This window comes from Paroedura picta, chromosome 10 (assembly GCF_049243985.1).
Source record: "Paroedura picta isolate Pp20150507F chromosome 10, Ppicta_v3.0, whole genome shotgun sequence".
In the NCBI taxonomy this organism is placed as follows: domain Eukaryota; kingdom Metazoa; phylum Chordata; class Lepidosauria; order Squamata; family Gekkonidae; genus Paroedura; species Paroedura picta.
In genome coordinates this window covers 26,192,702-26,204,737 of record NC_135378.1, presented here as the reverse complement: position 1 = coordinate 26,204,737, position 12,036 = coordinate 26,192,702, and the positions used below count along the sequence as shown (strand labels likewise).

Genomic DNA, 12,036 nt, shown 5'->3' with positions numbered 1-12,036 from the left:
TTCTTGCAGGATACAGAATTTATTAATCTATGTTACTTACATTCTGCCTTTGAGAGTCAGCTTGGTGTAGTGGTCAAGAGTGGCGGCTTCTAATTTGACGAGCCGGGTTTGATTACCTGTTTCCCCATACGCATCCAGCAGGGTGACCTTGGTCTCGTTACAGCCCTGTTAGAAGCTGCTCTAACTGAGCAGTGATATCAGGGCTCTCTCAGCCTCACCTACCTCACAGAGTGTCTGTTGTGGAGAGAGGAAGGGAAGACGACTAAGCCACTTTGAGACAGAGAGAAAAGCAGCATATACAAACCAACTCTTCTTTCTCAGAAGGACTCAAGGTGGTTCACTCATAGTGAGTCAGTACAGTCAACAAAATGGAGCACTCAGCAAACAATGCATGAGGACTGTAGAAGTCTGGAACCTCCCGAAAGATTTTAAGCACAGCATAAGTATTCACATGGCTGATTAAACATTACAAGAATTCCAGAATAAGATCTTACTTTACAATCTTACAATAATCTATAGGCAGCAATATAGACCGCAGCCTCTAATGATTAATCCAGGTAAGTTTGTGAACCATTTTGTGCGGTACAACCCTATTACATGTGCAAACAAGCCCTCTTCAATAATTTAATTTTGCAGAAAAGCCAGGAGTGGGAGTTTTCCTGATTTCCTCAGGCAGGCTATTCCATAAGGCGGGAGCCACAGTGGACATGTGTACAGCTGCAGTGGACGTGTGAAGTGGCGGTGATTTTGCCTGTTTGCAGGTTGATATCTGCAGAAAACTCTGCCTGGGAACTAGGGGATTAGTAAACGAGAGGAATTTCTTATCCTTGGTTCTAAAGGAGCAATCAACCAGTGCCAGTGAGAGTTTGTACTGGAAGTCTGCAGAAGCCGAAGGATTCACGGGCCAAATCAGCAATTGCCCATACACACGCCTTGTCCACTGCAGCCCCAAGGAAAGCCCTTCTCCTAGCTATCTGCAAACAGTGGCAAACAGTGTAATTCAAGAGGCCTTCTTTACTAAGGCAACAGGGCTGCACTGAACAAAATGACATATTTGGTTAAGTGATTAGAGGCTGTGGCGAATATTACTGTGTATAGCTTGCTGCTCGTAGAGTCCTACTGTGTAATTTTTGCACCACTTTAATGTGTTGCGTTAATACTTCAGCTGTGTTTTGGTTCTCTATCTTAGATTTCTGGTTGGTTCCAGACTTCTACAGTCCTAAGCCTATTGCATGGAATGTCCCATCCCGCTGATTGCAATGACCCTGAATCCTAGTGAGAAAAGCCAAATATAACTGAGGTCAATAAATTTCAGAACACATAAATAAATACAAGTATTTATTTTACTTCAAGGTTTGGGTCTCTCTCTTCCCGAGCCTCCAGTGGTAAACAAGCCAGAACAAAAGCGTAGAAGGCTGCATTCTTACACTGACTTCAGTGGAGTCTGAGCCATCTAATTGTGTTCTGGTTTGCATCCATGGTATGTTCTGCAACACTATTGCTGCAGGTATTAAAAGTAAAGTGCTGCTCCATGTGTAATTCTCACACTCTCTACTTTCCTTACATCATGTGCATTGTCTTTATGGCAGCCTGCAGTTTCTAATGAAAGCTTGTGTTTGTTGTGCAGCAGAATTTCTCATTTCCTGCTTTCACATATATTTAGATGGTAACAGATTACATTTGCATAGCCAACATCTGCTTTTAAACAGAGCCACGGTTTAATGCTTTCATTAAACATCATCACAGTGGGACTGTGGTCAGTGTTCCCTCTAAGCTGTGTGCATGAGCAACCACTCATGAAGACAGGAAGCCCTGCTCAGCACCAGTCTGGAGCCGCTCAGGGTCTTGTGCTGCCCATTGCCCATTTTAAGATGACAGCAGTTCTATTCTGCCCAGGATGTGAAGTGCACCGCTCAGCAGGGGGGAGAAATTAGAAGGAACATTGGCTGTGGCTCAATTGAAGACTTTTCATGGCTTTGTTCTCAGCACTCCACTTCAAAGGGTTAAGTAGCAGTGGATGTGAAAGACGTCTACGTTAAACCCTGAGGAGCCACTGCCAGTCAGAAGAGACTATACTGACCTTGACAGACCAATGGTTGGTTCGCTTATTTATTGATTGATAGTCCATCTTTCTCGCTGAACCTCTAGGCTGGTTACATACTGTCAGTACAGGCAAGAGGATGAGGAGAAATCTAATAATGTAATAGGGCTGTTAGTGTGTAAAGTACCATCAAGTCTCAGCTGACATGACAGCCCCCATAGGGTCTTCAAGGCAGGAGACAAACTAAGGTGGTTTGCCCTTGCCTGGACTTACTTGGTGATCTCCCATCCAAGTATTGACCAGGACTGGCCCTGCTTGGCTTCTGATGAGATCGGGCTAGCCTGGGTCATCCAGGCTACTAATAGGGTTAGGTTTGCAGAAATCTGGAACAAGGTATAAGTATTATCCATGGCTGGACTTGGTAAAAGGCCCCTTTATGTGTTTGGTCATGAATCACTCAAAGATAATTTGCCGTTTACTCCCAGTCTACCAGAATCAGGGGAGTTTTGGACGGGTACATTACTCAGGTATCGTGCTAATTATATGATGTGATTACAGTAAGCAATTAATACCCACTTATATCAGTCTTTCTGGTAGTGGCTGGCATACTGTTGTTGTAGCACTGGCAGAACACGATGTTTTGTGATTTGGTACTGATACAACCTGTCCTAAAACCTTGCATTCTCACCTGGCAAGTTTTAGAACTGGGCAAGCTCACTCTGAGCATTTCACTTTACAAGCTATCAGGAAAACTGTGCAACATCTAATTTTCTTTAACTGATTTAAGTTCAGTCTCAATAGATTTGGCTGAGTATAGTATTGCTTCAGAACGGTCAATTGGGGGAAAGAAAATTCACCTGGAAGCCATTCCCCCAAGTTGGTTTCACTGATCACTCATGGCTTCTGCTTGGTGATTAGATGGTTTTTTGACCTCAAAGGGATCTCTGTAAGTCAGGAGAAAGGAAACCATTAAATGGATTTTGTCCTAAAGGGGTTGAACAAAAGTGGAATTTGATTGAGGTCAGGATAGTATTAGGTTGTAAATTTAATGTGTATCTTTAGTCTGCTTCAGGGTGACATCTATAACTATCTAAACCAGACTTTCTCAACTTTGTTAGTGCTGAGAAACCCCTGAAACATTCTTTGGGCTTCAAGAAACCACCTCAGATGTGGCATGATCATGCAGATTATGGTTGGGAAGCAAAGCTGTATACATGGCTGTTGCTTATTTTTATTTATATTTATGGCCAGATTACCTCCCCTTCATCAGTTTACAATATCTTCCCATCTTTGTTAGACTTTCACAACAACCTTGCTGGTAGGTTAATGCTGAGAGGGATGATTGGCCCAAGGTCATTTACTGTGTTTCCATGGAAGCGTGGACATTTGAACCACTTTATGCCTTCCACCCTTCTTGGCTCAAAATTGTTAGAGTACTTCCAAGAGACATTGAAAGCTGAAATTTGGTTCACATACACATGGTCTGGCCTGCCCTACTTCCTTTAGCTCTTTTTTTCCTTTTTCTTCTTCTTGACCCTCAGTTCAGCATTGCTTGCTGTGAATTCTTGGGGTAATAATCCCTGTGGTCATGAGGCTTTATATATAACAACCAGATCAACACAAGAACTCTTAAAAGTAGGATGTTTTACCTCAGTCCCTTGAATCTTGTCACATGAGGAGTGCCTTATAACTGTAGCTAGCATAGAGGCAAAGAATTATTTGCTGCAGGGATTGTAGACAAAGGTTGAATAAAGAGAGGGGCAAATGGTAAATAGTAGCCAGAAGCACAGTCTAAAATGGTAAAATGTTACAGGAGCTTTCTATGCCATACACTGATGCTCTTCACTTTGCAGAGGAGGGATTTCCAGTGGCTGTCAGGAATGAATGTGTGTGCATAAGTCAGTCAGGAATGTATCTATGCGTGCAAATTGCAAACTCTATTTGGCAAAAAAGATCAGAGCCGGTGCTAGCTGCTGCTCAGAGTGGACAAATTTTCAACCCATTCAGAAGCTGATCGTTGAGTACCATCCAAGCAAGTTGTGTGAATTGCTGCCTAAGGGTGACATTTTGCAGGAACAACAGAAGACAGTTTTTTTCCATATCCTGCATGACTTGCTAGACTGCTGTATTACTTCCAGTGAATGAAGGATTTAGATAACAGTAGTGAGAAAGCCAACTAAATATAGTAACAGATATCAATGGTGTTGGCATATTTCACAAAGATAATTTTTGAAATACTCCTTCAAGCCACCTATTTCCATCCAAACCAGAAAACATACTTTCACAGTCTGATGTAACATGCTTATACATTTTCCTTGCTATACTTTTTTTTTTGCTATACCATAAGTCTTGCTGCCTTGTTCTGCTCTTCAAAACACATTAAGCTTGCAGAACTTCAAAGCTGAATTCGTATTACTTTCCATATGCCAGCCAAAGTATTGCCAGCAGATTATGTTCCAGCAAGAAAAGGATCTCTTACTAGAAGACAATCAGCGGAGCAGGAACTGTACCCATTAAATAAGCACAGCTAGAAAGGATAACTTCCTTGTCCTTTTATCACCTTTCTGTGGGTTGCAAAAGGCATATGCTTTACCCGTGGCTTTTCTAGCATATGGTGAACAACATCCAGTGAGTATCTGATGACGTGGAAGAAAATTAGGCATGACTGCCTTACCTAATGCACCCCTACAGGAAAAGCCTGGATCAAAAGAATATTCTGCCTCCTGTGTTCAGCCATTTGTCACAAAACGATCACATCATGAAAAGACATCAAATTCTGTCAGCCATAATCTTTCCTGTGGGCAAGTTGGATTGTAACTACATCTCAGAAAGCTCTGTTGCAGAAGAAGAAGAAGAGTAGTATTTTATACCAGTGGAGTCTCAAAGTGACTTGCAAGAGTTTGCAGAGCTGGAAAAACTACAGAGGAGGGCAACCAAGATGATTAGGGGGTTAGAGCACCTTCCCTATGAGGAGAGGCTGAGGAGTCTGGGACTTTAGAAAAGAGACCACTGGGGGGGTGTCTGATGTTTATAAAATTTTGCATAGGGTAGAGAAAGTTGACAAATAAATTTTTCTTCCCAAATACTAGTACTTGAGAGTATCCAATGGAGCTGATAAACAGTATGTTCAGGATGGACAAAAGGAAACTGCTTTGCACAGAGAATGACTGAAATGTGGAATTTGCTGCCAGAGGATATAGTGATGGCCACAGGAATAAACAGCTTTAGAAGGGGATTCGATAGATTCATGGAGGAGAAGTTTATCAATGGCTACAGCCTGGGTGACTGAGGAGAAGCTCCTCATGCAGAGGTACTAATCCTCTGAATCCCAGAGCCAGGAGGCAGCATCAGGGGAAGTCCCTAGCCACTATACCCATTTGTTGGCTGTCCAGATGAACTGGTTGGCCACTGTTTGAGACAGGATGCTGGACTAGATGGACTAGAGGCCTGATCCAGCAGGCATGTTCTTACGATCACCTACCCTTCCCCTCCCACAACAGTCACCTTGTGAGGTAGGAGAGCTCTGAGAGAACTGAGTGGTCCACAGTCACACAGCAGGCTGTGGAGGAAGAAAAGAAGTTTATATATCCCGTTTTTCTCTACCTTAAGGAGCCTCAAAGCGGCTCCACCTGTTCTTCTCTCCACGACAGACATCCTGGGAGGCTGAGAGAACTATGACTGGCCCAAGGTGGCCCAGCAGACTTCCTATGGAAGAGTGGGGAATCAAACCTTGTTTTTTTCAGATTAGAGGCTGCCACTCTCCACCACTATACCATGCTGGCTGGTGGAGGGGTTCATCAGGAGGGGGGGGGGGAAAGCCCGGGGAAAAGTCCCTGGCTGTGTCCCCACAAAGGAGAGAGTGAAGGAAAAAGCTGGCCCAACCACCCTACATGGCTTGGCTGCATGGGACTTGCTGAGGCTATGCAACTTCATCCCAGCACAGGGCTTGGTGGGGCAGTGCACCTCCTTCCCTGATCAGTGTGGGGGTCAGGATGAAAGCCTTTGCTTAGGGCTAAGGTGGCAGGCCACAGGCCACTGAGTCTGGTCCCTTAATGGCCAGTCTCCCTCTGGTCTGGTACCTGGGCCAGATTTCCTTTATATCTTAGGCAGTTCGTAATGTTTTTATCATTGTGTTATATGTGCCATCCTTTAGCATACTTTTGATTTAATGTACTTTATGCAAACAGATTACATGGTAAAACTGACACTGGACCATGTATCTTCACATTGCTGGGCCATGGGACTGAATATTTCCCTTGGTGGGATGAATGCTTCCTGCACGTAGGACACGTAAGGGCGAAGACTGTGCTCCATGACATCTGTGTAGGGAGCTTTACTTTTGAGGGCTACTCTTTCATATGGTCCACTTACCTGTTGTTCAAGTTGGGCAGTCTAGGAAGAGTTTGACCATGTGTTCTGCTGAAGATCCCAATGTTAGACGAACAGGTAGATCCATTTTTAAAAGTGCAGGCTCTGTGTGCTTAAGATATTTATATTCTGTCTCCTTGAGCTATCAAGTAACTCATAACAAAGCGGCATATACTGTTCTCCTTCAGTGGGGGAAGTCATCGCTGATTAGGTCACGCCTTTGCTCGGTCAGAGAGGAATTCACTTCACACAACCTCACCAGTTAGTGGTGACAGCAGATGTGAGCCAGAGAGGCTAGGGACAGCCTAGCGAAGAAAGAACCAGGTGGAGGCCAGGCACAGCTTTCAACTGGCTAGACCTGGCAGCCTTCCTGCAAGACCGGCATGTCCTGGTCCACACTGACAACATGACCACAAAGGCCCACATCAACAGACGAGGGCTTAGATGTGACTGGACAGCCAGCCTACAGTCACTCCAGGAAGTAGCCACACAAAATTTGCATAGCTCCTACCTGAGTGAACTGAGGCATGATCTAACTAGCTTCGATGACTTTGCCTCACTGCAGAGAAGAAACCTCCAGGTAAGTCCAGTGTTTCATTTTCACCTGTGAATTGTTACCTTCCAAGTGCCAGGCAAGGAAAAAACAAGAAAGTTCATCAATCCCCTCTTGGGTCACTATCTGTGGCTGTGGGCCGTGAGACAAATGCAAATCTGTGCTAGACCTTGGGCAGCCATGGCAACCCTTGCTAGTGAGGAGGCCTTGAATTTGAGGGGTATTAAGCATAGAGTTGTTTCCTTCCTTTAAGATCCCTTTACAGTCTAAATAAAGGCTTCAAAATAAGTTCTGTATCACAGAATGGTATTCCTTTCCTAGTAACTTTTGTTAAAAGATTATGAATGCAGACAGTGTTCCTGGAAGGTGCCTCATGTAATGACCTGAATGGTGGCATGCCATTATCAAGTGACAGAACATGCGAACCAGCTGCTCCTCCTCTGGAAAACTGAACTCCAGGCAATGTTATTTTTACCTGAATGAATATTTATAGCCTGGCCTTTCAAATATGAGCGCTGATTATTGTAAACCTAATGCCGCACCTGGGCATTTCCAGCAGATGAAAAATAAGCATACTCATTGGTTTGGCGGAACACAGAATATTCTTTCCGTCTGCATTCACAAGCTTGAATGATTGGGGAAGTAGATTTGCTGAGCTGGCAATGAACATTCAGTCCTGCTAGGGCTAGATGGTAAAGAGGCTCTGGAAATCAAGATCAGCAGTCAATACTCTTTAAACATAGGATGCTACTTCATAGAGTTAGGCTGTTGACCTGCTTAAATTCTATTTTTATTGGCAGTGATTCTTCTAGCCCAGTGGTCCCCCAACCTGCGGCCATGGCGCCGGGCCACGGCTCTCTCTCCCCGCCCCCCCCCCCCGCAGTAAAAAACTTCCCAGGCCGCAAGCTTGCGGCCCGGGAAGCTTCTTACTGCGGGAGGGCAGGGAGAGGGAATCAGGGCCGGGCCGCGCCCATGCATTCACGCATGTGCAAAGCGCGGGCGCGGCCCGATGCGCGGGCACGGCCCGCGGGCGCAGCCCGATGCCCTGCCGGTCACCAGCCTCAGAAAGGTTGGGGACCACTGTTCTAGCCCTACTACCAGAGAAATATAAGTTCATATTTAACCTAGGGCCTTATGCTTGCAAAACCTATGGTCTAGCAAAGGGGTCCCCAAGGTGGTGCCCATAGGTGCTGTGGCACCCATGGACACCTTTTCTGGTGCCCAAGGTTTTATAAAGCAAGGGGGGCAAGTGTGGCTTTTGCCCAGCAAGACTTCTGATTGACCACAGCACAAAGAACTTCGCTGTCTGGCTGATGGTAAAGTATAGCAGCCATTTTGTAGCTAGCTCCGCCTCCTATGGCAGCCATTTTATGACAGGCATTTTTGTGGCTGCACCCCCCTGCAATATAACAGAACTGTAGAGAAGAAGAGTGGGTTTTTATATGACGTTTTTCTCTACCAGGGCTCTCAAAAGCAGTTTATCATTACCTTCCCTTTCCCCAGAACAGACACCCTATGAGGTAGGTGGGGCTAAGAGAGCTGTGATGTAACTGCTCTGTAAGAGCAGTGCTGTGGCGAGCCCAAGGCCACCCAGCTGGCTACATGTGGAGGAGCAGGGAATCAAACCCAACTCGCCAGATTAGTAGCTGCTGCTCTTAACCACTGTACCAAGATGGCTTAGCAGAACTCTAGAGATGCACACACGGTCACAAAGTTTGGAGACCCCTGCTCTAGCATGAATGTATAACTTTTTTATTGATACATGCACTTATTCAACATAAGAGGAGAATGGTAATACTATTTGTGTGTTTCGATGTTACACAGCTGCTATTTTGTTTATTGTTAGGTGCCTTGAAAGCTAATTTAGCAGTAATAAAGGTATAAATACAAAAGCTCCTAGCTTCACCAGGTGTCTTGATAAAAGTGTGTATGTGTGACTGGGAATATCTTCTAAGTTATGAGAGTCTGTAGTATGTTCCGTATATGCAGGCCATGACCCACCAAGCAACAGCAGTTGGCATTCCAATTACTGTTTCCTTTGCCACCCTTTGGATTAAGCTTTCCATAGTGACCAATGGTTGCTGAGGCAGGGCAGGCAAAACTGCGGCCCTCCAGATGTCCATGGACTACAATTCCCATGAGCCCCTGCCAGCATTCGCTGGCAGGGGCTCATGGGAATTGTAGTCCATAGACATCTGGAGGCCTGCAGTTTGACTAAAAAGTAAAGGTAAAGGTATCCCCTGTGCAAGCACTGGGTCATGTCTGACCCTTGGGTGACGCTTTCTAGCGTTTTCATGGCAGACTCAATACGGGGTGGTTTGCCAGTGCCTTCCCCAGTCATTACCGTTTACCCCCCAGCAAGCTGGGTACTCATTTTACCGACCTCGGAAGGATGGAAGGCTGAGTCAACCTTGAGCCGGCTGCTGGGATTGAACTCCCAGCCTCATGGGCAGAGCTTTCAGACTGCATGTCTGCTGCCTTACAACTCTGTGCCACAAGAGGCTCTCTGCTACCCCTGCTTTATATCTTCAACCAGATACTTGAATTTGTTAGAATGCCTGGCTTTTGGCCAGCTATGACCCTTTTATTTGCTTTACCTCAGCACTGTTATAATTTTAGCACATTGGAAGCAATGTCATTCAGAGAATTAAAAAAAAGAGTCTATGAGGGCATGACAGGCTGCAAAGTTAACACTGATGGTCCAAAATAAATTAGCTATTAAAGGTTCCCCTTTTTCTACATGTCACGGGGAAGCAAAACATTGTCAACCATTTTGGCCTTATGTCCCGCACCCATCTTCTAGAGCAGGCATTTTCAACCAGGATTTCTTGACAGCCCAAATGGGTGAGAGTCAATTCATTATATATATGTATGTATATGTGTGTGTGTGTGTGTGTGTGTGTGTATTAAACATTTATTGGGCAATAGGACTATATATGGTCATGTTGACCTGCCCCCCAGTTGGCCAGTGATGTTCCTGGAAGGGAGGGGAAGGAGCCCCAGGTTGGCATGTACACAGCTTTGCTTCCCAACCATATTCTGCACTATTTCACTACTACTCAAAGCCTGAAGAATATTTCAGTGGTTTCTTAACAGTAAAAAAATTGAGAAAGGCCGCTCTAGAATCTAATAGTGAACATAAAATGAGATCCAACTTCAGTTATCTAGGCAAGTGTGGTATAGTGGTTAGAGTGCTGCACTAGGATCTGGGAGATGAAGCTTCCTTGGGCCAGTCATATATTTTCAGCCTGATCCACCTCACAGGGTTGTTAGGACAGAATGGAGGAAAGGAGAATGATATGAGTCACTTTGAGCTCCCATTTGGGGGAGAGGCCAGATATAAATGAAGTAACTACATAAATAAAATAAATACTGAAGAGTTATACAAAATGCAACTTGGCACTTTGCTTGGGTGTTACACGGATATTTTTGTACAGATGATGTGAAGCGATGGTTCAGCAGTGGTGATGAGAGTCTTGCTTCTGTACTTTTTGTGGGAGGGTAGACCTACTTGGAAAGTAACTATTTCAACATATATAAAATATAAATTAATTGATCTGATTTTAATCTTTAAGCATTGCTGGATTTATCCACTTAACTATACAGAACTGTGGTTGCATTTTTACTATGGACTTCGTTGCTACAATTGATATAACATTTCATGTCTTGTAGCGCCTTAAAGACTAACAAAATATGTGGCAAAGTACGAGCTTTCTTGAGTCACACCTCACTTCAGGTATCTGAGGAAGTAAGCTATGAGTTTTGTTAGTCTTTAAGGTGCTACTGGACTCTTACTGTTTTCTACTACTACAGACAGACTATTATGGCTACCCATCTTGATCTCTCTTGTGTCTTTTCTTGTCTAGGTCTGATTAAGCTTCATTTGAATAACCATGGCGGAAGGTGGATTTGATCCCTGCGAATGTATTTGCTCACATGAATATGCCATGAGGCGGCTGATCGATCTGGTGAGGATCTTGTGGGGGAATTTTTCCTTTTATTTCATTTTGATGTCTTTCAGATCCAAAGGCTGAATATGTGTAGCCCCATCTTAATAGCTTTCAGCCCTTGAAGCCTTACCACATGGGATTATCTCTACTTCCTTAATTCAATCTCAGCTATTATCCCGCATCCTCAGCTATGATCTCTAGCACAGGGATCATCAACCTGTGGTCCTCCAGATGTTCATGGACTACAATTCCCATGAGCCCCTGCCAGCATTTGCTGGCAGGGGCTCATGGGAATTGTAGTCCATGAACATCTGGAGGACCAAAGGTTGACTACCCCTGCTCTAGCACATTCACTCTAGCTAGCTCTTCCTGTTAATTAAACCCTCCTCCTGCCATCTCTCTACCTATATGTAAGTGGTTGAGATATTCTGTTTTACAGTATCTGAACCCAAATTTTGTCCTTCCTCAGACTAACAGGATGACCCACCTGAATCTGTCTCTACGTATGCTAATTTTCTGCCCCACATGCATTTCTCCTCAGCTGTAATCAAGTTGATACATTGTATACATTGTACCTCAGCATTCTTTACAAAGCATTCTTTTCAGAACAAAGCTGGAGTCCAGTGGCACCGTTAAGACCAACACAGTTTCCGTATAAGCATTCATGTGCACGCACACTTCCTCAGATACCATTCCTTGCAACATCCGTTCTACCTTCTGAGTAGGATAAAAGGACTCCGATCTCCTTATAGCGTGTCTGATGAAGGGAGCTTTGTTTCTTGAAAGCTTACAACCTGAAACTCTTTTTGTTCTCTTAAGATGTTACTGGATTAATTTAAGATGTTACTGGATTACTGCAAAACAAAGTGAGATCAGTGACACCTTGAAGACCAACAAAGTTTTATTCACGATATAAGCTTTTGTGTGCAGCACTCTTCTTCAGATACCTGAAAAAGTATCTCAAGGAGTATCTGAGGAAGTATGCTGCTCACAAAAGCTTATACCTTGGATAAAACTTCTTTGGCCTTCAAGGTGCCACTGGACTCAGTTATGCTGCTTCAGACCAACACAGCGACCCACCTGTTCTACTGCAGATCAACACAGCTATCCCCTGAAACAATGCA

The 12,036-nt window shown here is 44.4% G+C and overlaps 1 protein-coding gene across 6 annotated transcripts in view; it reads left to right on the top strand.

Moving 5' to 3' along the window:
• Window positions 1–12,036, top strand: part of SMIM14 (small integral membrane protein 14) — a 56,338-nt gene that overhangs the window by 23,676 nt on the left and 20,626 nt on the right. For 5 of the 6 annotated variants that reach the window (XM_077301726.1, XM_077301722.1, XM_077301723.1 and 2 more), the window contains one exon: window positions 10,829–10,930. In XM_077301726.1, the coding sequence (XP_077157841.1) occupies window positions 10,856–10,930 (75 nt within the window). In that variant the 5' untranslated portion in view covers window positions 10,829–10,855. Of the gene's footprint in view, window positions 1–6,965; window positions 6,990–10,828; window positions 10,931–12,036 lie in introns of those variants that run through there. The other variant, XM_077301727.1, reaches the window with a different exon arrangement.